This window comes from Cebus imitator, unplaced genomic scaffold (genome assembly GCF_001604975.1).
Source record: "Cebus imitator isolate Cc_AM_T3 unplaced genomic scaffold, Cebus_imitator-1.0 Scaffold74, whole genome shotgun sequence".
NCBI lineage: Eukaryota > Metazoa > Chordata > Mammalia > Primates > Cebidae > Cebus > Cebus imitator.
In genome coordinates this window covers 3,875,207-3,900,071 of record NW_016107389.1, presented here as the reverse complement: position 1 = coordinate 3,900,071, position 24,865 = coordinate 3,875,207, and the positions used below count along the sequence as shown (strand labels likewise).

The 24,865-nt window shown below is 41.5% G+C and overlaps 1 protein-coding gene across 4 annotated transcripts in view; it reads left to right on the top strand.

Moving 5' to 3' along the window:
• The window catches only part of TNFAIP8 (TNF alpha induced protein 8), a 119,085-nt gene that overhangs the window by 80,716 nt on the left and 13,504 nt on the right, over positions 1 to 24,865 (top strand). Inside the window, exon 1 of one of the 4 annotated variants that reach the window (XM_017531871.2) lies at positions 2,110 to 3,568. The exons of the other annotated variants lie outside the window; for them this stretch is intronic. Within the exon in view, the coding sequence (XP_017387360.1) occupies positions 3,538 to 3,568 (31 nt within the window). The 5' untranslated portion in view covers positions 2,110 to 3,537. Of the gene's footprint in view, positions 1 to 2,109; positions 3,569 to 24,865 lie in introns of those variants that run through there. 4 annotated transcript variants of the gene reach the window in all.

The following is a 24,865-nucleotide window of genomic DNA, read 5'->3' as shown; positions in this document are numbered from 1 at the left end:
CTTTAGGTTTGTGGTGAAAATTAACAAAATTATATCAATAAGCTCCAGGTGAGTAGAATCCATTTACATATGAGACATACAAACATTTGATTATACCTCCATGAATGAATAAACATTCAGAATCTTGGCCAACATTTTCATTCTTCCATCTTGACACAAAAGGTGGGAGTTCCATTAGTAGACACTTATAGGAGTCCAACATAGTATCTAAGTACAGTTTGTTATTAAATTGAAGTGTTGCTAACTTAGTTGCAATTTTATATCAGGAGGTCGGTAATAGATTTTTGGTATGACTTCCACACATGTCGCCATGTGAAGCATGTTGGGGTGTTTCTTAAATATACAAGAATGAACAGTCCCACCTACTGGAGAGAACAAATCATTATGATGTACTGGACCACCATTCACTGGGGCTAAGAAGTAAGTTATCCCTTTTTGAATAAAAGCACAGCAAAATCAAGATAACCTAGTATATTCTGGAGCACAGCAGAAGGCCAAGGGGAGCCCTAGAGAATCAGCTGCTCTTTGTCATCATGTTGCAAGGTAGGGGTATGGGGCAGTGTAGCTTGCCCAGAGCAGACGGCTTTGAGGTTGTACAGGAGACTGAGGAAAGTCCTTATTCATGTAAAGCCCTTTAAAATAAGCTGAGCATTCATTGTTCTTAAGCTAACTCAAAACATTCTTCCCCAAGGTGACTGCTTGCTTGCATTTACATACAAAGGAAGTTTCTCTCCAGGCTTCCTGAGACTGGTGGTGAATGTTTAAAGACCAATGGAGCTGCTAACATGAATTTAAAATGAATTACAAGGCTGATGTGGGGGCACTTGAACTGTTCATTCAGCAGCTGTAAAACAAGTAGCACATCAAAGGACGTGTATTTTAACATAGCTTATGTGGTTTGTGCACAGTTGGACTTGCAAAATGACAATAAATATTTCTTATCAGGGTACTTTCTAAAAGAAGAGAGTGAAAGTAATTCTGCTATGGGCAGATTGGGCTTGAAATTTGGGTTGTCTGGATTTGTGTAATCATTACCTTGAAAAGGTGTTGCTTTATCCCAATTATAGATCAGTGGAAGCTCTCTTGTGTAGCCACACAGCCCTGGTGAGATCCCTGGTGGACTATCTGTGGACATCTGGGTTCCAGTGAGGAAGGGCAAGGATAGATGGTATAGGGAGAGAGGGGGCAATGACTTGGGCAGGACAGGAAAGGCCACTTGTGACTGGTGAGGGAGCATTTCTTTGGGATCAGAATGATCCTCATCTCAGGCTATCTCCCCATAAGTCTGAGATTACCGAGTGCAAGGTATACATATTAGCAGCTCCTGACTCAGGATGTGTGGCAGAGGGGACCATGAAGTTAACTTTGACTTTTGGAAGGGTGCAGCCTGTTACCCTTTTGGTGGCAAGGTCAGTTTCCGGGAGCCTCCACAACTCTGATATTTTCCAGATGTTTCTCCTCTTCTGCCCTCTCTGGCTATGTCTTCTTCCCTTCATCCTGCTCTTTCAGTGAAATTGAGATAACATATTAGAATCTTAGGCATGTTAGAATCTTTCAGCAGTAGGAAGTGACTTAATATCTAGACCCCTTATATTAATATTTATAATAGCCTTCACTGCTTGTTAGTAGCATAAGCACACTTTTCTGTTCAAACTCAATACTTAAATAAAACCCAAGAGTATCTTTTATAAAAATTTACTTTTAATGGTGCAATAGTTAGTAATAATCCATGTAGTCCTTATGGTTTTCAAATCCCTTTTTACTTGTATTACGTTTTTTATAAGGTAATGTAATACAGACATAAATCTATGAAGTAATACTATTTTTTTTTGAGACGGAGTTTCGCTCTTGTTGCCCATGTTGGAGTGCAATGGTGTGATCTCGGCTCACCCCAACCTCCCCCTCCTGGATTCAAGCATCTTTCCTACCTCAGCCTCTCGAGTAGCTGGGATTGCAGGCATGCACCACCTTGCCCAGCTAATTTTGTATTTTTAGTTTTAGAGACAGGGTTTCTCCATGTTGTTGAGGCTGGTCTCGAACTCCTGACCTCAGGTGATCTGCCTGCCTTGGCCTCCCAAAGTGCTGGGATTACAGGTGTGAGCAACCGTGCGCGGCCAATAATACTATTTTTATCTTCATTTTACAGATAAGGAGCCAGAGGCTCAGAGAGTTTAATTTCCATAAAGTCATACAAATAATAAATGGCAGAACTCCTTAAATTTAGACTCCTTAAATCCATGTCTTTTCTTTGTTCTTTTCACGAAATTTGCCATAGTGTTTCTATTGTTTTTTTGCCTATACAAAATGGGAAATGAAGAAAAAGAGAAGAGCTGGAAAATAAATTTGTCAAAAAAATATAAGTTTTCTCATTTTCCGAGCAGATCTTTCAGATATATTTGAGGACTTTTTGCCTGAGACTGGCGATAACACAAGTGTTCTACAAAATACCTCCATCAGACAGGTCTATCAGTGGCAGCTTTTGTCCCTGCTTTGCAGAGGGAAAACCAAGGCTCCATAGAGCTAAGGGGACTTGTGCTCAGCCAATTTGTAGGAGCCTGTGGGCCAGACCAGGGGGACAGAATTGAGGTCTGTTCTGAAAGCTCTCCAGGTTTTTTATTCTATCAGCATTTCAAACCCTGAAAACCTCCCCTTTGGGATTTTGAAGGAATTCATCCCCAGTTGTTATGGGTAGCAGGGAAGGAACCATGCTCTCCCCCTAAGGAACGGCCCTTTGGAGTAACTGCTGCAGTGATGACCTGGGCTGGGGTTGGAGTAAGAGCGCTCGTCCGGGGCTGTAATGAATGAGAAAGCAGCCTCATCTGTTTCTGCTGTGCAAAGGTAAGAGTGGAGGCCGCTCCACTTTCTTCAAAAGGCCCCGCTTTGGGACTTGTGAAGTTGTGCTCTGTGAAGCTGGTCTTTCCAACCACATGGGTGACTTCCATGTGACTTTCCTACAAAAATAACATGCAATACCCAAGCAGCTTTAAAATCCGTAATTTTTGGCGTGCAAGACTCCAAGACAGAAAGTCAAATGGGCATCAAAAAAATGTAATCCAAAAATACAGAAGCATTGCTTCTACCGTATATGCATTTATGTCAAACTACAGTGTGCTGTGAGATGATACTTTTTTTCTTTGTTATACCTTTTTTCCGCCCGACTAGTGCGTTTGCCGACGGCCCCCCTAGACCCTGCGTCTCGGGAGAGTCGGCTGCCGTCTGGGCCTGCGCCCCACCTGCGTGCGCCCGGGCCGAGCCAGCCCCGCCAGGTCGCCTCCGCCCCGCGGCCGGCCCGAGCGCGCGGCTCCAGGGGCGGACTCCCGCCGCCCAGCTGAGACGCGATTCGTCACTCTTGCAGAACTTTCCCCCTGAAAATCCCTGCACCAGAACCAGCTCTCCCGCCCCGGGGAGGTTTTGATTTTAGTGGCTTTCCTTCCTTTTATTTTCCGTCGTGTGCGGATTTCGCTGCAGAGCGAACTTGCGGCTCGTCCGAGTACTTGTCAGCAGTAATCGCCCCTGCCGCTAGTTAACGCTGACACTATGCACTCTGAAGCAGAAGAATCCAAAGAAGGTAGGATTCTGGTTTCTCCTGGGGGCCCGCCAATTTCTGCGGAGGAATTTTGAGGAAGGCAGTGGTGGTGGGAGCAGATGGTGTTTTAAAGTGAGCGGTAGGCACTTTGTTTGCTTCCCCTGCGCCTTCGCAGCTCAGTTGGAGCTCGATAAGCTGAGCCCAGTACTCATCTCTGGCTCCCGTCTCCGCTGGCAGCCGTTCAGAGGGGAGGGGAGAAGAGTCGGACCTAGTTCAGCCAGCCCACTAAAGTCTGCTTTTTAGCTTTCTCTGGAAACGAAAGAGCCCCTCTTGGACTCCACGAATGCAAAATGTGCTTGGAAAAGGGCTGCCTGCCTGCATCAGAACGACTGAAAGCGGGATCCCCTGAAGAGCCCTGAGTGGTGGAGGGTCCCTTGAAAAGGGGTTTCAGAAATCAGAAATGCTATATGTTTCCGGCTAAAAGGGGAAGCTGAGTAGGGGAAGTGAAAAATCTATATTTGAGAAATAGTTTTTATTTTCATTCCTAGTTTTTCAGCATTGAGTTCGTTGGGGTTTAAGGGGGGTGAAAGATATGAGGGGGTCCTTGTGCAACTTGAAACTGAGGAGAGTTTGTTTCTAACTTTGCAAATCAAAGGGTTTCATTTACTCCTAGCAGAGAACGGGTGACAGGGCTGGAAAAGCTCCAACCAAAACAATTATACGCTGGTGTTAGTTTGGGGAGTTTATTTGTGTGTGAGTGTTTGTATGCTTTGTTTCCTGAAAGTTTATGTATACAAAAGTCCTCTTGTAAGTGGGGGGTGGAAGTGAGGGTGGTTGGGGAAAATTAGAGAGTAAGAAGGGAGACCGTTCAAGATTGTGAAATCCTCTTTTCATGTCGTCTCTTGGAAAGCTGGTTAATTTCAAGTCAATCACAGCAGCTCTGGTAGACGGGAGGAGCAGCTTCATCATTTCTCCATTTGGTAGACACCAGTTAGGAAGAGCCCTTGAAATTTGTTCTCTTCTGCCTTTTACTGATTCCACTCCCAGAGTAAAGCTTTGTGTTTCACAATGTAGTCTCTCTGGGCTCACGTTTACCTTATTATGCTGAGTGAGGGAAACGGTCAATAAAAAGGAGGCTTGTTTAATAGAAATATGGGGTTGGCATAAATTAAAAACGACAGCCAGGAGCATTGTTTTTGAGCTTGTTGTGGAGCATGGGGGAAGTAATGTTTTCTTGCACTGGCCTCTGTTCTGATGGAACTGTGTGCTGATAGATGCTTTTTTTTCTATGTCTTTATAACATCAATGTATTGAAAGTCAAAGGTAGTTGAAGGCAAATAGGAACCAGGCTGAAAGAACTCTGTTAATTACAAGTAGAACTCAAGTTGTTTTCTCCCAGGTGTGTTTTCCCTGTCTTTTTTGGGAAAGAGGGAGTGGGAGAGAAAGTGGAAAAACAGTATCCCAAAGTATGTATTATACATTCCCCTAGCAACATTACAGTCTTCCCTCCTCAAGGGCCCGGCTCTCTGGTGCTGAATTTGGAAGCAGCCTGCAAACTGGTCTGTGAAAAGGTTAGCCGGGCTCCTTCTGCTTGTTCCTCACCTTCCCTCCACTTGTCATCATCTACATTCTGCAGCTCGGCCATAAATAATCTGGCTCTTTGCTTTTTAATCTGAGGTACTAGAATTTTAAATTGATAATAGTTAGGGTGGGATATAGAATAACTCTTGAGGGAGATTGAACACTTTATTAAGCGGGTAGAATCATCAAAGCTTCTGCCAGGAAATAAAGGAAGGTGTCTGTATGTTTTGCATGTGTGTTTCTCCAAGGCCAGTTTATTGGCTGTAATCTAGAACCATCCGGTTAGCTACCATTACTCAGATGTCTATGAAGGGAGCTATGTTGTGTAAATAACTCAGTTATCTTCTCTATCTTTAGTAATCCATTTCCTCTTAAACGTAGCTTTTTTTTTCTCCTCCTGGTGAATTTATGTATCTCATTTAGTGTGAGATCACGAGTTTTTTTTTTTTTTTTTTTGAGATGGAGCTTCATACTGTCAGCTGGGCTGGAGTGCAGTGGCGTACCCTCAGCTCATTGCAACCTCTGACTCCCGGTTCAAGTGATTCTCCTGCCTCAGCCTCCCGAATAGTTGGGATTACAGGCACCCGCCACCACGTTAGGCTAATTTTTTGTGTTTTTATTAAAGACTAGGTTTCACAATGTTGGCCAGGCTGGTTCGAACTCCTGACCTCGCACCACGAGTTCTTAAGAACATCTGTATTGCAAGAAAACTGCCTTTGGATGCTTCATGCCTGATTCGCTGTAAGGGAAGATACTTTTAAGTCAATGTCTGTATTGGAAGAAAACTGCCTTTGGCTACTTCATGCATGATTTGCTGTAAGAAGAGATACTTTTAAGTCATTTTTCTGAACTGCAATGAGAGACTATATACTTTGGGGTTGAATCTGAAAAAAATATCAAGTCAGATTCAGAAGATTTTGGAGGCCAGCATGTTTTTGCATATGAGTGGATGTAGAAGCAAATGATTGGGGATATTGTTAAGCCATCAGAGCTTAAAACGTACTTGACTGTGTGTCAGGGGTGCTGGATCTTTGTCCTCAGCCTATAGCCACCTCCTAAAGAATTGATTTAATTTTTCCTGCTTACCAGTGAACGGGTGATTGTGCTTGAGTATTAAACAGAGAGAAATAATCCAGGCCTTGCTTCATTAAAAACTGAATGAGTTTAAATTATTCAGACATAGAATGAGTAGGAAAGAAGGGAAAATGAAGGAAGAAACTCACTTTACTAAAAAGGTGACTACCATGAAAAAGAGGATATCAACAGTTTCCAGTGGATGGGGCTTCCTGAGGAGATAGGCTGACAGCCATGTATTTGACATTTAGTTGCTTCCTGAGTAAATTGCTTAATTATGAAGTAGTAAATGAGTGGCAGTTGAGATCTCTGCGAATCTTCCTAGTGCTAAGCATCAAGGCATCTAGGGCTCCTTTGCTCTGGTTGTCGAAGCTTTGGTACCAGAAATTGAGAAAGCCATTGTTAATGGGTGGGTGAGGTGTCACTTTGTGGGGACTTCGAAAAGAATGAGGGTTCAGTGGTGAGTGAGTCTGACTCGCTCCTCCATTGCCCTTAATAGCCATTTGCTGCCACCATCTCATGCAGTTCTTACTCTCATACCTTACCAGGCCTGCTATTTCACAAAGAAAACAGTAGCCATTAGATAATTCCCTCAGCTTCCTACTCTCAGACTGACAGACTCATCTTCATCCACACCCATCCTCCCCCTGTCTGTGGAACAGGTGTCACTCCTGTAGAACACCCCACCTTCCATCTTGGGCTCCTCCTGCACCAGTCAGCCCAAGTCTCTCCTAGCTCCTTCTTTTCCGCATACAGATAGAGCTCAAGCTCCCCATTCTAGGACGTTGGCACTTGCTGGTCTTCCTGCCCAAAATATCCTTCTCTCCGCCTGACCTCCTTTTCTTGGTCAGCTCCTTAGAGAGGCTTTTTCTGAACCTAAACTCACTTTCCCTGTCACCCACTCTCAGAGCACCTGTTCCTTTCCTGGCTGGCTCTCACCACACTGTTAACGTCTCTTCTAGACCGCAAGCTCTCCAGGCAAAAACAACGTCTGTTTTATTCCTTGCTATATCTCTAGGACCTATACAGTAAGCGGTGCTCATTAAATGGTGTAGATTGAATGAATGAATGGTCTCCATTCTTTAAAGTTAATCCTTGGCCAAAAAAAGTTTGGTTTTTCCATAGTGGTGATTAATAGCCTCTTCTGTAATAAAGAATCCCAATGATAATTGTATAAGTTACCACACAGTTTCGTGTTCTGTTTTAACCTCACACGGTGTGGCAGCTTATATAATAATATTCAGCACTAAGGACTGTTTTATAAGTATTCCCCCAATTCCTGCCCTTCCCCAGACGGGAAGTTTTGCAGAGGGAATGAAGAGGAAAGGAGCTTAAAGCAGTGGTTCAGCTCTGATGAAACCAAGGGGTACAGCTGACCTTGATGTCATACATAATGTAAAAGGTACAGCATATGCTCTTAAACACTGGCCTTTAACGTGCTTCTGTTTCCTTTTATGTAGTCATTAGCCTTGGAGTGTTGTGTGCTGACAAGGGCTGAAGGTAGAAAATCCATTTAGAGATCTGTCATACGCTGTCCTTTACAGTGGACATCACTTGATAACTTGGCATTGTCAGACACCACCAGCTCTGTAAACTTAAATGCATTTGGAGCTTTTATCCCCTCACTTCTGAAATTTTTATAATATTGAATATGCATCCTACCTTTCTTACCCCTAGATTATGCCATTGAGCAGTCAGGATTACATGGATGATTAACTTTTCTGCTCCTGGCTTTTGGTGATCCAGGAAATAGCCAAAAAGTGGTAAGTGAAAGAGAATGCAGTAGGGCCAGCCTGGGTGACAAGAGTGAAACTCCATCTCAAATAAATAAACAAATAAATTAAATTTTAAAGATAAGACATTGTGAAATAAAATTGAGCTCGGCAAGTAGATCCTATTAGATTCCGGGTTTTGAAAGTTGTAGACCAAGTGAGAGGCAGGTAAACAGTGAGCTCGCTTGTTTTCATTCCTTTGAGCATGTCATTCAGGAAAAATTAGCTGTTGAGGGTGCTGGTTGGATAGAGACACTCTTCTTTGGGGAGAAGGTGTGTTTGTGTGTGGGCGGGAAACGAATCAGCATTCTGACATGGAATGTGCTGTTGCAGGAGCAGATGGCCATATCACAGCCTCACTTTCCCTGGAGCATGTTGCAGCAGGCCTGGTACATTCTGGGAGTCAGAGCACCTTTCTCAGGACGTAATTGTGGGGCTGCAGCCCACTGTTCCCCCAGCCGGTGACCAAGATATCTGAAAGAACAGTTGCTTACATTTTGTTCTAAGGGTTTATAAACCTTGAAGAAGAGGCAGAGGGCTGTAGTATGTCCTGAGTGACTAACTGCTGAGTTGGGAGTAAATTGCCTAAGGGAGTGCTGCCCTGGGAATAGACTGTGTAGAGCCTGTTAGTTAGGCTGGTACCTTATGGTATTTATGGGTTTGAAGATAGGGGAGGGGAGGAGTTGTGTTTATGTATATAGTATCATCTGTTAACTTAATGGTAATACATTCTCCAGCTTTGTGGTGAATATTAGTTAATTTTATAAGTAACTAGGAACAGAGCTGCTTCTAAGAAGGTGATGAAGCAAAGAGGTTACTAAACAGAATTCCTCTGGTAGCTTTAGGTGTGTGAAGCCACAAGACTGCATTTGTTGAGGTCAGGGTTGACTGTCAAAAAGTGAATAAGCAGTTCATGAACTTTCCTTCCAGTTTGACATGCCGGTTATGCTTGATGCCAGTTCACCTGGCTGCAATAAGTGTTTTCATGTGGACTACTCAGCCAGGCTGAGGAGCTGGGGACCAGAGCTGTCCCCAGAGGCACAGGCTGTTCTGCCTTCTGTGGACAAGCCAGTAGACCCCTGCTTCCAGGATACAGCCCCTCCCTCTTGCCTGCTGCGTCCTTCTTTGGGCTTCAGAAACTCCTAGCAACAAATGTTAAGTGAACTGGTACCTCCTCTGCAGGGCCTGGGGAAGCAAAAATGTGTTTGTAGATAACCCCATCTTCAGAGAATTTTTGGTTCAGGGCATCACACACAGCACATTGGCATCCATAGGACAAAAATACGTGATGGAGAGAGATGAGAGCAGCTTCAGAGGATCAGACAGCGGACCATATGAAAATCTAGAAGAGGGAGTATTCACCAAAACTTATGATGGACAACAGTGACTTCACAGAGGGGTAACTTGTATTCCAGCTAGATACTTTAAGCAAATTGATAGGAGAAAATAGTGTGATGACAGGGAACCTGCCTGTGCTGTGCACTGGGATCAGGAAGAAAGTCTACAGAAGTGTGGAGAGCAGTGTTTATGGAGGGCATTGGTGGTGATGTTGTAGTGGTACATGGGGCCAGACTAGAAGCTGGGCCTTCCCAGGGGGACACTGTGTATAGGCAACAGATAAGACCCTGGGAGTCAGGAGACTGATCCTACATGACTTTGTTCCTGGTTGTCTGTGCAACTTTCATTGGCTACTTAATCTTTCTGAAGTTCAGTTTCCCCATTGGAAAAATTAAGGCTAGGCACAATGGCTCACACCTTTAATTACAGCACTTTGAGATGTTAAAGCAGGTGGGTCAGTTGAAGCCAGGAGTTCAAGACCAGGCTGGGCAACAAAGTAAAAACCCCCATCTCTACAAAAAAAAAAAAAAAAAAAAAAAAAAAAAGGGTAAAAATTAGGCACAGTGGAATGCACCTGTAGTTCTAGCTACTTGGGAGAGTCAGGAAGATCACTTGAGCCCAGGAGTTCAAGGCTACAGTGAGCTATGGTTGTGCCATTGCATTCCAGCCTGGGTGTCAGAGCAAGACTCTGAGAGAGAAAGGAAGGAAGGAGGGAGGGAGGGAGGGAGGAAGGAAGGAAGGAAGGAAGGAAGGAAGGGAGTCTTTTAGGAATGCCAAGGAAGGAAGGAAGGAGTCTTTTAGGAATGCCAAGGAAGGAAGGAAGGAGGGAGGGAGAGAAGGAGGGAGGGAAGGAGGGAAGGAGGGAGGGAGGGAGGGAAGGAAGGAAGGAAGACCAAGCAGGCAAGAACCAAGAAAGAAAGAAAGAAAGAGAAAAATGGGAACCTTGATATTGGATGGAAGAGGGCAGATACAAAGTAGTCTTTTAGGAAAGAAAGAAAGAAGGAGAAAGAAAGAGGAGAGAGAGAGAAAGAAAGAAAAATGGGAACCTTGATATTGGATGGAGGAGGGCAGAAACAAAGTAGTCTTTTAGGAAAGAAAAAGAGAGAAAGAAAGAAATGGGAACCTTGATATTGGATGGAGGAGGACAGATACAAAGTAGCCTTTTAGGAAAGAGAAAGAAAAAGAAGGAAAAGAAAGAAAGGAAGTAGAAATGATATTGGATGGAGGAGGACAGATACAAAGTAGTCTTTTAGGCATGCCAAGCTGGCAGGAACCGTGAGTTGGTCTGGAGGGCAAGATGGAGCCTGGGTATAAGGAGCCTGGCCAAGAAAGTGTGAGAGTAGCCAGTCACAAGGGGAGAGTTGAATCCCTGTATGTAGTCTCTGAGGGGAAGACTGTAGAGAAAGGAGGGGGGCTGGGCCATCGATTTAGCTTCTGAGAACACCCACTTTTACAAGGAGAGAGGTAGATGGAACCAATAAAGGAAACAAATGGAGTAGCTCAAGAGGTAGGAAGAAACAAGGAGAGCATAGGGCCTTGGAAGCCAGAAGGACAAGAGCCTTGTGGAGGCGGTGGTCAGCCCATCTATAGAGAGGTGATGTGGGAGACTGCTTCATCTTCCTTTTGGGCCTCAGCTGAGGCTGACTCAGCTAAAGCCGGGAGCCTGGGGTTTGAGGAGCTCATCTTCTAAGGGGTGGGAATATATCATAGGCATTCAGTCAGTATTTAGCCGGTGACCAAGAGCATGAAAGAAGGCATGTGGGGCCAGGAGGTGACTGCCCCGCTGAGAACAAGTGCCCCAGCCTCCTGAGGAGCTGGCCGTCTCCATTTCTGCATGCTTTCCAAGTCCTAGTTGCCAGCAGATTCATTTCCAGATTGTCACCCCATCACCTCTGACGAGTGTTTGGAAGAGCATTGTCTACAGGCCACTCCCTGGGGCATCACACAAAGTATGCACTGGTGCATGAGGGTAACAAGTGAATATGGGCAGGAAATTTAATTAACCTTAAAAAGGAAAGCAACTGGTTTCCTATGCATTCACAATGCTTCTGACACCGAACGGGGGAGGGTCTTTCCTACACCAACCAGTTTTCCAGTTCTCAGCGGACTTGACTGGACGTCCTATCATTTAACTCATTTCTGACACTAACTGTCCAGAGTTAGGGCAGACCCCACAGGTTAAGAGCTCAGTCCCACAAGACTGCCCTCCAACTTCAGACAGCAGTTGCAACTCCAGGCATCTCATACTTCTGACCAACTGCCTATAAATTGAGAGTTTGCATGAAACCCCCTCAGGTTTAGTAATTTCTTAGAACAGCTCATGAAACTCAGAGAAACATTTACTGATTTATTCTAGAGGATGCAACTCAGGAAGAGCCAATGGGAAGAGATGTGTAGGACAAAATACAGTGGAGGGTGCCAGCTTCCATGCCCGTCCAGGCAGGCCACCCTCCCAGCATCTCCAGATGGGATGAGATCGTTGGCCGTTGGTGATTAAACTCGGTCTCCAGCCCCTCTCCCCTGCCCAGAGTGGGGAAACTGAACATTTTAAACCTCTAATCACCTGACTGGGTCCTCTGCTAACCACTCCTCATTCTGGTTTATGTGTCACCTCATTAACATAAACTCAGGTAAGTTTGAAAGGGGCTTATTATGAGTAACTAAAGGCACTCCTCTCACAGCTATCACTCAGGAAATTCCAAAATTTTAGAAACTCTGCATCAGGAACTAGGGACCAAGACCAAATATTACAACAAAAGATGCACCTATAACTCTTTTTTTTTTTTTTTTTTAAGAGATACAGTCTCTGTCACCCAGGCTGGAGTGCAGTGGCAGGGTCACAGCTCACTGCAGCCTTGAACTCCTGGGCTCAAGCAATCTTCCTACCTTAGCCTGCCAAGTAGCTAGGACTACAGTTGCGTGCCACCATGCCCAGCTAATTTTTTAATTGTTTTGTAGAGATAAGGTTTCACTTTGTTACCCAGGCTGGACTTGAACTCCTGAGCTCAAGCAGCCCTCCCACCTTGGCCTGTCAAAGTGCTGGGATCACAGGGATGCGCCACCATGCCCAGTTATCACTCTTATCATTTAGGAAATTCCAAGAGTTTTGAGAGCTCTGGCCAGGAGCTAGGGATAAAGACCAAATGTATATTTCTATTATATAACAGTATCACACAGCTCTTCGTACTGGGGGAAAGCTTTGGCCACTCAAAATTAGATAATTTTTATCACTTCCCTTTCGCCTTTGCTTTCTCTCTCCTTGTGTTTTTTTCTTCCTGTGTCAGGAGCACATGTCTTAAAAAAAAAAAAAAACACTGATGCTTTTGCCAGGGGCACCCTATATTCGGCATACAATTTGGAACTCTTAGGACTTTAGTCTTATACATATTTACTATTATTTGGGCCACACTAGCAAGCTGAGCCATTTTGAGAAATTTTAGATTTCCCCTGTGGTGGTAAGCAGTTGTTACACCAGTGGAAATATGCTAGATGGCTTGTTCCTTGTGAGAACCAATAAGATAATGTTAGTGTAAAGCTTGTAATCACGCCCAGAGACAGAACCCTGCCCAGGCCTGCCTGTTCATTCAGTTAAGAAGTCCTCATTTCACGTTCTCTAAAAAGCAGGGAAGAGTTGGCTTGCTCCAACACACTTTTTCCTCCTGTAAAGTTGTTTGATAGCAAAATATTAGTACACTGAGTGTTCTTATTGTTGAGTACTTATAAAACCATTTTCACCTTTCAATGATTAAAATGAGAATTACGTCAGTTATGAAACATCTAGAATGAAAACGCATGCCTCCTCAATATCACAAGTCTAAACATTGGACTCAACATCGTCAGAGAAAAGAGAAAGAGGGAATCTCTCAGGAGAATTTTCCAGGAGTTAGACAGAATTCAGGGGCAAGTAGCAGGCACTGAAAGGGAAGGGAAAGAATTATTGGGAAATCAAAATAGCAAAGAAAGTCAAGGGAGTGACAGTCTGGTATATTTCACAGTTCTGTGAGAACAATGAGGGAGACATAGCAATTGGGAGCTATGGGGAGTAGGAGGGTGTGAGAGCCACAGGGTGGGATCTAGGCCTGATGAGAGCCTCCGAGGGAAGAAGTAGGAGTGGAGAGAGAGAGAGAGAGAGAGGAAAGGCGGAGTAAGGACATAACTCTAAAATGAAAAAAAAAAGGGAGTAATAGGTACAAAACCCGAGAGGTGAGCAGCAGTATAATAGGCAAGAGACCATTGTAACTGGGGTAAAAAGTTTTGGCAGTTGGTTTATTTTGTTTGATATTGCAGTTAACGGGAGAACGTGGTGTACTGGTCTCCAAAGCACTATGCAGACTTGGAGCCCATGAAATGTGGCGTTTGGAGGACATAGAAGCTCTCCAGTGCTTCTCAGGCAGGATTAATGCAGGGACCTATAAACAAGGATGTGACATTGAGGAATGCTCCGCTCTTCAAGCTGCTAAATTGGGGCCAGTCGGAAGCCAGGGCTATGTGATGTTGGCTTGGATTTCCAGCAAGTTTCTTACTGGGTTATAAAAATGATTTCCTCAGAAAAGCTTGAAAATGACAAATGATGAAATAGAAAAGCAGTTGGGCGTCATTTCAAAGCTGCCTGCAGCATTGCGCTGGCCATTTCTGGAGGGCCAGTGGTGAGTGGTTGTTGGAGGGCTAAACCCAACACTTCCAAGCAGTGAAGCTATACCTGACTTCTGGGGATTTCCCTTATTAACACGTCTGATGGTAAACAGGCTTTCTGAAGGATTTCAGGTGGAGGATTTTTAGGGGTAGAACTGGTTTAAATTATTTCGCTTACTCAGCCATAGCTCTGACTTGATGATCAGGCTAATAACCCTAGAAGTATAGGGGTGATGACTTGACATTCCTGTCCTTGCCACCTACCTATTCCAGCATGCTTTGAGGCTGCCCCACTGTGCAAATGGGGAGGAACAGTAGGGAGAGGAGATGTTGGTTGTATGTCTCAGCAGTGGAACTTTAGCTGGCTTGTTTCAACATGTGTAAGGGTTAATCAGGTAAATTATAATTGCTGCTGGGAAAGGCAGCCTAGCTGAGCCGACTCAGCCCTCAGGGTTGCTGGGGAAAGGGTCATTCTTGCAATCCTTGTTTTCCTCTCTTTCCCAAAGATGAGTTCTTACTGTAACATTATGGTCCATAGACCCGTTAATAAAGTTAACATTCCTGATTTGTTTCAGTCCTCTGCATTTCTATTTCTTTAAATTCTCTTTTAAGATGCAATTCGACCAAATTAAAAGAACAAAGGAATAATTTGATTTTTTTTGTTATTGTTTTTAGTTATTTGAGTCACTTTACAGTCTTAGGCAATTTTCCAAATGAAATATGGAATGCCAACTGGACTATTTGGTCATAGAGGATGGGAGGAAGAGAACTGTTATATTTGGTACTGGTACTAGAATAGCAAAGAACTTACCAGCAAAAGTTTCTTAGAGGAGTATTGTCTGTTGTCTCCTTTCTATCTTTTTAAATGGCACCATGTATCCCTATCTTGTGAACTAGTCAAACATGTTTTAATTGTATATCTTTTAAAGCTTCAGTTAGCCAGATTTAAAAAAAAATGTTTGATATTTTTTATTCCATGAATGACTCAATTGACTACATGTAGGCAGCTACTAAACTTGGCAGTTTGTTGCCATTAGCATGCTCTTGGACAGGAAGTATTCAGTATAGATATGACCAACCAGTTTCCAAGGCTTAAAAATAAATCGGGGATTTCTGGACAGAATAGGTCTTTGTCACTCATTTCAACATGTCTCATGAGTGTTAAAGTTCAAAGCCAACCACTTTGCTTTCTCATTTTTTTCCAGGCCATCACTTTACCTGACATATTCTGTTATACAGATTGAAATTTGTTTCATGATGGTGGTGTTTTGTTTTTAAAAATGAATTAAGAAGATATTTGAATAGTCATGAGAATCAGCTAGAGTCAGTATCCTCTCCTTGTTATCTCTTTTACTTTTAGTTCCTTTTAAGTCTTCATCCTGCTGAGATAGGTAATGGTAAAATAATCTTTCCCTGCCTATAAAGGAGCTTAAATTAAAAGTAGCAGGTATGTACTTTTAATTTAAGACTTGTCGTCTTGAATCTGAGGTCCACTTGAAGTAGCATTTTTTTTTCCCCAAAAGTTACTTCCCATCAGTCTTGTGGTTCTTAATTTCATGTGTCAGGCCCCTTAGAAACTCGGGAAGAATCATACTATTTTGACGGATACTAACAGGTTTTTTGGCGTCTTGTTGCCTACAGCTATTGCTTTATGACTTTAAAAGTAAGTTCAGTTTTTTTTTTTTTTTTTTTTTCTATCTCCGTAAATAATGTAATTTTTCCTCCCTTCTGTTAAAAACCCACACTTTCCCTTCTTTCTTTCACTTACCTATTCTATGCAGTGTGCGTGTTGCGGGGGAGGGAGTTTAAGAAGACTTGACACTACATTTCCTGGAAATACTATATTAGACACAGCATTTATTAGATGACAATGTCTACAACAACAAAAACTGTTTTTCTGAAGCCTTAACTCCATGCAAGTGTCAATCTCTGAGCTTCTATTTGTTTTTCAAATAAGAAACTGTGCCAGGAAAGATGATTTGAAATACAAAATGCATGCAAGTATTCTTAGTTTGGGGTAAAGTCAATAATGATTCTTTGGACGGACCCAACTAAGTTTCATTTGCCAAACTTAGCAATAAACCATGTTTATGAAGAATGAGGTTCAGTTCTTGTTCTCAGGCAGGACGTAGCTGTGACCCTGAGGTGCTTGTGCTCTGGAGCTCCTCGACTGTTCATTCATGACAGAGGCAGGACCAAGTAACCCCTGCTATGCTATGGATTAGAGCTTGATCACTCTGGCCTTTTGCAAATACAGGAATCTTCTACCCTAAATACCCTATAGCTGTTCTAATAGGATGCTTTTAGGGAAAAAAGGGAACTATTAACATAAGCCGAACTTTTTCTTTTTCTTTCTTTTTTTTTTTTTTGAGACAGAGTCTTGCCATGTTACCCAGGCTAGAGTACACTGGTGTGATCTTGGCTCACTGCAAACTCCGCCTCCCAGATTCAAGTGATTCTCCTGCTTCAGTCTCCTAACTAGGTGGGATTATGGGCACCCACCACCATGCCCAGCTAATTTTTGTATTTTTAGTAGAGATGGGGTTTCACCATGTTGGCCAGGCTGGTCTCGAACTCCTGACCTCAAGTGATCTGCCTGCCTGGGTCTCCCAAAGTGGTGGAATTACAGATGTGAGCCACCACACCTGGTAAAGACTTCCATTGAGTTAAAATGATTCTCTGATCTGAAACCGTAATTTCCTTTAGCTTTGTAGTGCTCAAGACTCTTGGACCTGAAAGTGGCTGGTAAGCCTCTTCTAGTTTTTATGATGATGGTCACATTGTAGGCAAGCAGAAAATGCCTGATATCCAGTGAAGTGTGAGGATAAGCATATGGTTCAGAGTGTAAAATATTTTGCAGAATTAAAACTTAGGTGGTTTTTCAATGAGATTCATAAGTCATCTATACATTGATATTTATTGTGCCTCTGGCCTCATCATCTGGTTTTCAGGTATAGGAGTGTGCTTTACTCAGCAGGTAATTGTATCACCCATGGTACCACAGTCCATCAAAACCATACCGGACATTGATAATGTATTGTGCATATGGGGCGACATTTAGGAGGGCTTGGTGTAGGACCGTTTTCTTCTTGGCTCCCTTTGAGCCAGTGTGAGTGATGTTCAGTCTCCTAGTCTGTGTTTTGGATCACAGTGCTCAAGCGTAAGTTCGGAGAAGACAGACCCATGTGAGGGGCTTAACCAGATTTGTCCAGGCTCATGGAGGTCTCTAATGGGGTCACTTCACTCTCTCTTGAAAAGTGCTGGAAACCGAAATGAATTGTCTTTCAGATTTGGGCCAATCACACTTTGTTGTCTGAAAACTTTTGGCACATCTTATGGCAGTAATGGAAAAGGGAATGTTTTAGGTAACCCTTGTGTTTGAAATGCCTGCTTTTCTTTCTTTCTTTCTTTCTTTTTTTAATGGCTTTTTGTTTTGCCACAGAAGCAGCTCTCTGTTTTAATATGTTGGAATTTTACGTCTTTGGAGTTCTTCCTGGGTTCTAGCCAATGGAACACAAATCAGTCCAGAGAAGCTTATTACTACTTAACCCTAATTTAAAATAAAAATCAATTTTCAGGAGAATGACTGGAGAAGAGAAAGGTATTACTTGCTTGTGGGACAGAGAAACAATGCATGAATCTGGACATAAAACTCTTTAAGTAAGGGAGGCTTTTAAACCCTAATTAATGCATTTAACAACTAAAATCTCAGCTTTTCCTGTGAAGTTTACAAACAGAAGTTAAAAAATAGACTTTATTAGACTTTGACAGTAAATTAAACACCCTCTATCTTTCTGCTGGGAAGTTCTATAAAATAATGGGTGATAAAGGCAAGCTATTTGTCAAAATGGTCTGAATTATGCTTGGAAAGAAAATCTTGCCTCTAAGAGCAGAAGGGCCCAAAACACTGGCCCCTTCTAGGCGTGGGCCCAGAGACAAAGGAGTAGCGGTTACTATGACCTTTACTGACCCAACATCAGTCTGCAGCCAGAGTTCCAAACATCTTCTCTGCTATCCCTAATGATTTAAAAATATATAAAAATGTTTCACATTCTTTACCCTCCATCAGAATGCAGTGAGCAGTAAGTCAGCTCAAGAAAACATGACCCAGTGCCTAACCCGTTGATACTTTATTGGATGCCATTAAAACTTTAGAGACCTGGGAGATTATTAAGGTCTACATTTGGAACCTGGAATCTTTTCTTCTGGAAACCTGGAATCTCAACCCAAGGATTCTGTAGCTGCTTTTTTTTTTTTTTTTTTTCGCCTGTATCTAAGATTGCTCTATTTTGTGATAAAGTAAATTTAATGGAAGAAAATTCCTTCATAGATGCTAGACATTCAAGAATTAAATCCCATTTTCAGGTTAGCTAGTGTCAAAACATTTGTTTAAACATGGATTCCAGATTTTGGTGGGGAGCATATATGGTTTTGTTTTATTCTGTAGATGTAGTGAGAAAAGATTTCATTTTGATTCATTAACAATGAAGATACGACAGCATTCGTTTTGAGTGTTTGCTATAGAATGTACCCTGCATTGGAATGTGGGTGGAGCTCTGGCATTTGTGTATTTGTATGTTTCAAGGAAATAAAGGTACAGAGAAGCACTTGTTCGTTGCCTATATAAAGACCAACTGTACAGCTGACAGCTTAAAAATACTGCATGACACTGCATTTCTTGTCCAACAGTAGCATCTGTTTCCTTCATTCCCAAACCAACAAAAACCATTAAAGATGAATGCTGAAAACGTGATAGAAAAAGACCTTCCTTTTTGGCAAGTCCATTAACTGCCCTCACCATTCTTTTCAAAGCATAACTACTAGACTGGATGGAATAAATTAAATAATGAGCAGGATACTAGTTCAAGAGGAAATTCTTCAGTTAGGGTAGATTTAATTTTCACATTTGGAAACTGAATCAAATTACACATTCAAAAGATTTGATTCATTTTTTTCTCTAAGCATGTACTTTTTATAATATACATTGTCTAACATCTGAGAGAGAAATTCAATATTTTTTTCCCAAGATACTTTCTGCCTTTTGTAGCAGTGAGAATATGAGAAATTGGCTGGGTGTGGTGGCTCATGCCTGTAATCCCAACACTTTGGGAGGTTGAAGTAGACAGATTATGTAAGTCTAGGAGTTTGAGACCAACCTGGGCAACAATGGCAAAACTCCATCTCCACAAAAATTTTTTTAAAAAAATTAGCCAACCGTGGTGGTGCACCTGTAGTACTATCTACTCAGAAAGCTGCGGTGGATCACCTAAGCCTGGGAGACAGAGGTTGCAGTGAGCTGAGATTGTGCCATTGCACTCTGACCTAGGCAACAGAGTGAGACCCTGTCTCAAAAAAAAAAAAAAAAAAAAAAAAAAAAGAATACTAGAAATCATATCAAGAAGAAAATTTCAATAAAATTTCTCCATAGAAATGATGTTTTAGAGTTGTTATTATTTATAAGAATTTAATGTAAAATAACTGGTATATATGATGAATAATATATTTTCCAAGAACAAAGATATGACCATAAATCTGCCAATCATTTGACTAAGTAAAATAATTTCCTACTTTTGTAAAATGGACACCACTATGTGTGCAGATTTTATAAAGGCTCCAATCTTTTAGAAAAATTAGCCCACATTCCATAAAAATACAAGGTTACCATCATAAATTGTATCTTAACATATTTTTTCAAAGTTATGTTAGTGGCCGGGCGCTATGGCCCATGCCTGGAATCCCAGCACTTTGAGAGGCCGAGGCGGGAAGATCACCTGTGGTCAGGAGTTCAAGACCAGCCTGGTCAATACTAAAAAATACAAAAATTAGCCAGGCATGGTGACGCACCTGTAATCCCAGCTATTGGGAAGTCTGAGGCAGGAGAATCGCTTGAACCTGGGAGGCAGAGGTTGCAGTGAGCAGAGATCACGCCACTGCACTTCAGCCTGGAAGAAGAGTGAGACTCCATCTCAAAAATGAATGAAAGAAAGAATGAGAGAGTGAAAGAGGGAAGAGTTTCCCATTCTCCTCCCTCAGTATTGCCAGTAGGTCAGATTCTTTTCTGAGAAGCCAGAAATGTGAACTTTTATTGAAAGTTCCCAACTTCTACAAGTTTTTTTTTTTTTTGCTAATTACAGAAATAAAACTTAGAACATTTTGGGGGCCCATTTTCCCATTTTTGGGGGGGTGATGGACACATCCTAGAGTTAGTCATAATAGTTGCACAACATTGTGAATATAATAAAAACCACTGAACTGTATAGACTTTTTAAATGGTTACTGTAGTGAATTTTATGCGATATGAATTTTATCTTAATTAGAAAAAAATGCTATGGGGGCCCAGGCAAAACATGCTGCCTGCCAAAAGTTTGTAAGCTTTGTTTCAGATGGAGGAATTGCTGTTTGCTGCTTTTGATAATCCCAACTTATAAAGCACCTTTCCACAGGGGAGCAAGTGATTGGGAATTAATGGGGGTCATGTTGTAACCCCTGCATTAACCTCTGGGCCTCTATTTTTCTTCCTGTGGTCTCCATGGCTTCTTCCATCTCTTAAAATAGGACCGATGATAGAAATGGTGAGAGGTGGAATGGTGTCCTTTCTCCGAGAGTAATGAGTGAGTGGTTGAAAAGACAAAGCTACAAAAGGTGGGGGTTGCTCAAGTATTTTAGAGAAGAGATTTATTTCATTTTGCAACTACTTATAAAATTGATTGGTTGTGTTATGTTACTTGCCAAAGTTTATTTTACCCAGATAGCAACCATTAGGGAAGTAATTCATCTCCAAGATGGCAAGTTAGTATATTTTGAGAAACGTTTTTCATTTCTTACAGGGAATGACTATAATGATCTTTTTAGTTATTTTCTTCAAGTGAAAAATGAGTTTAATACAGCAAGTATATCATCGACATCAAAGAATTTTAATTATTTTAACAAAACAATTTGTCTTTATAACTTTTGGGAGGCTCTATTATATTAAAATTTAAATATAATTTTAAGTTTGCCAATTTTAATAAAGGCAAAATGCAAAATTTCGGATCTTAAAGTACGGATTATATCCTTACTTAATCTCCAGCTTTTTTTCTTTCTTAGCAAACTAGCAAAGAAAGGGCAAAGTTTGTGCCTTTTTCCTATGACTTAGACCTAAAGAATATGTCTTTTTTTTTTTTTATCATGAAGCAATATTTATACTAAAAACAAAATTATTATTTTTCAGAGTATGAGTTATTCAGTAGTTTTTACCAGTTCCAAATTTATCAGATGATTTTTTTGAATGCCTATCTTTAGTTCTGAAAAGACCCATTTAGAATAAACACTTTCCACCCAAAAAACACTGAAATTAAGATGAAAAAAAAAAAAAAAACCTTTTCAAAAGGACTGCATTGGAATATTCGTTTCTTATATGAGAGTTTTGACATATAATTACATGTTATTTATTTATAATCTCTTGTTTTGGTTGTGTTTTGTAAAAAACCGTATTCATTCCCTCCCCTTCTCCCTGTCTTTCTGCTCCCCCAAAACAACCTGAGAATGCTTTTAATCCAGCAGATACATATTAAAGATTAATTGAGCATTTACTATTGCAAGGAATAAATAATAAATTGTAACCATCACTAGGATTTACTTTCAGGGAGTATGGAAACAAAAGTATGATAAACAGTTTCCAACAACAGTTAGAGACAGAATAGAGCATTTCTGAATGGGATGGTCAATGAAGACTTCCTGATATGTGAAAGGTGATATTTGGGAGGGACTGTGGGAGATTTCACTAGCTCAAGACAGCTCCCTTTTGATTTTTTCACACCTCTGCTCAATTGTCACCTTTTCAGAAAGGCCTCCCCCAGGTACCCTAAATAAAATAAGATAGTTCTTCCTCCCATACAAACATTTCATTTTTCTTTTAGCCTATATCGCTACTTGACATTTTTATTTGTTTGTTTATAAATTAGGTCTCCTTCTACTAGAATCTGTGCATCCTGAGAGTAGGTACTTTGCCTGATATACAACAGTTGCTTAATAAAAATTTGTTGAATGAGGCTGGGCATGGCGGCTCATCCAGTAACCCAGCTCTTTGAGAGGCTAAGACGGAGGATTGCTTGGGCCACTTCACAGAGAACATAAATGCCATGCTGGTGGTGAGCAGCACTGCTTCTATAGAACTCTAGGGTTTTTTCCTAGAATTTCAGAGCTTCAGAGTGTCTTGATATTGAAAATGAGGTAGTTTGCATTAAGGCCTAGCAAATCCCATCTTACTGTTTGCTTACCTTTAACTGGATATATCCTCCGGACATTAACATGGCTATAAAATGCTTGAATAACAACATTTGGATACAGTTATTGAGGAAGGATTGTGACAAGAATGTTGAGAGGATGTGCCAAGATGCATATTTGAGAGATGCCCAAGCTGAGGCCAAGAGGTTACTGCTCCCAAAATATTCGAACAGATGGGTTTGGGATATTTGCATGAAAGATTCTAGAACATTTGCTGTAAGGATTGAGTTAACTAAATATGGTTACTTCTCCAAACAAAAGTAGCTGGTTACTCTGTATGTTTTGGCAAAGTCAGGGAAGAAAAGCAATAGATTAAAAAAATGAAAATGCATTTCTTTTACACAGGTTCCTCCCCTTTAAAGCAAAAAGTGGCTGGGCACAGTGTTTCGTGCCTGTAATCCCAGGGTTTTGGGAGGCTGAAACAGGAGGATCACTTGAGCCCAGGTATTTGAGACCAGCCTGGCCAACACAGTGATAACTTGTCTCTACAAAGAAAGCCTGGTGTGGTGGTGTGCGCCTGTAATCCTAGCTACTCAGGAGGCTAAGATGGAGGATCCCTTGGGCCTAGGAGTTCGAGGCTTCAGTGAGTTAGGATCTCGATACTGCAGTCCAACCTGGGTGGCAGTGAGACATTGTCTTTTAAAAACAAAAGAAAAGATAGTTTGTATCCATATTTAGAGTTGTGTGTTTATTCATGGAGTACAAATAAATTCATTTGTTAAGCTCTAGAAAGAAGAAATCAAATTGATTTTCTGATATACCGTCATGAATTACTGTAAAAGACAGGGAAGAGTTCCATGGAGGCAGCTGAGAGCATGGGGTTTAGTTTACCGCATGCTAGCTGGAGGGCAGGTGTGAAGCACTTTGAAGAATACAGAGATGAAAAGGCGTGTACCTGTACCTTACTTGTCAGGGATCCTAAATAGATAAGAGAGAAACTTAACTCTCACAAGGCAGAAAAGCAGGTTAGAAGGAGAGACTTATTCTGGCCATTGGATTTGGAAAGGTTTTGGAAGAGGTGGCATTTACATTGAGCTTTACAGGCTCAATAGCACTCTTTCAGGCAGGGATGAAAGGGGAAGGTGAAGGCAGATATGTAGCTTTTTTTTTAGTTTTTGTTCCCTGATGTGCTCGGCTTATGTTCCTTTTTTAATTTTATTTTTATTTTTATTTTAGAGAGGGTCTCATCTGTCTCTCAGGCTAGAGTGCAGTGTTGTGATCTGAGCTCACTGCAGCCTCAACCTCCCAGGCTTGAGCAATCCTCCCACCCCAGCCTCTTGAGTAGCTAGGACCAGAGGCGTACGTCACAACTCCTGGGTAATTTTTTTGTATTTTTGATAGAGATGAGGTTTCTCCATGTTGCCCAGGCTGGTCTCAAACTCCTGACTTCAGGTCATCTGCCCACCTAGGCCTCCCAGAGTGCTGGGATTACAGGTGTGAGCACTGTGCCCGGTCTGTGCTCCTTCATTTTAGTTCAAGGAGTTGCTTTATCTGAGGAGGCAGGCTCTAAGAAGTGGGATTCTGTAGCTGGCCTGCAGCATGGTGGCATTTGGTAGGGAATTTAAAACAATGAACATTATCCTAATTTTACTTTTCTTATAGAGCTAGCTACGTGCTATAGTACAGAGTAATGGGCCTCAGCTTTGCCACTATTTATGCACCCTTAGATAAGTCACTTGACTGTAAGCCTCTCTTCTCTTATCTGGATCCCCCAGAGTTAAGTAATAACAGAACCAAACTAGAAATGCATTTGAAAGTGTTATAGTGAAAATATCTTGCAAACTGTAGAGTGCTACACAAAAATCAACTGTAAGTTTTGTTGTCTTTGTTATGTGGCCAGGAGCAACCTGATGAAACCAGAAAAGGTGTGTTGACTATTAATTCCAGCTGTGGGTCTGGTTCAGTAACTAAACTTCACTCGAGTGTGCTGGATTTTAAAATGTTACTGGTTTTCTAAGCCCTGCATGAATATAAATATTCATCAAGAGTCAGGGCCTCTGGCAGGATGGGAGAATTTAGGGATGGAAAAGTGTAGAAAATCACAGAGCTGTTTAGAGGATTTTCCTCTACATTCTGGTAGATGATTGGATTATATCAACAGTGGAAAGGTTTTATGTCCTAAAGAAAATATGTAAATAAATCCAGCTTAATTGAAAAGTCTTTAAGAAAGACTAATGTATCCTAATTCAACATAATAAATAAGGAAGGATTCATTTAATTAAAAAAGACAAAGCGTAGTTCACTAAGTTCAGTTTTGTGTAAATAATTGTAGGATCTTTTAATTTTACTTCGAACCCATTTTGTAGCCTAGTGGTAGAGTTAGGCCCTGTTCAAACTTTGGTTTAAAGTATATCTAAAATGGGCTAATTTTTCTATTCTCTTGGATACATTATCAAATTTTTAAAAATGTTTAATAAGCTCTGTTTTGAAAACATTTTATATGGATTCGTTACACAAGCTGACATCTGTATTTCTGTGAAAAAAAAATCTTGAGAGGAAATTAAATCTGTCCATATTCTACTCACAGCGTGCGTTTATGACCAGAGTATGTCTGAAAATTTTAAGTACAGCATTCTAGGAGTATAGCACAGAGCAGGCGTGTTCTAACTTTACTGTATATCAGAATCAGGTAGAGTGCTTTTTTTTTTTTTTTTTTTTCTAAATGTGAAAGTTTAGA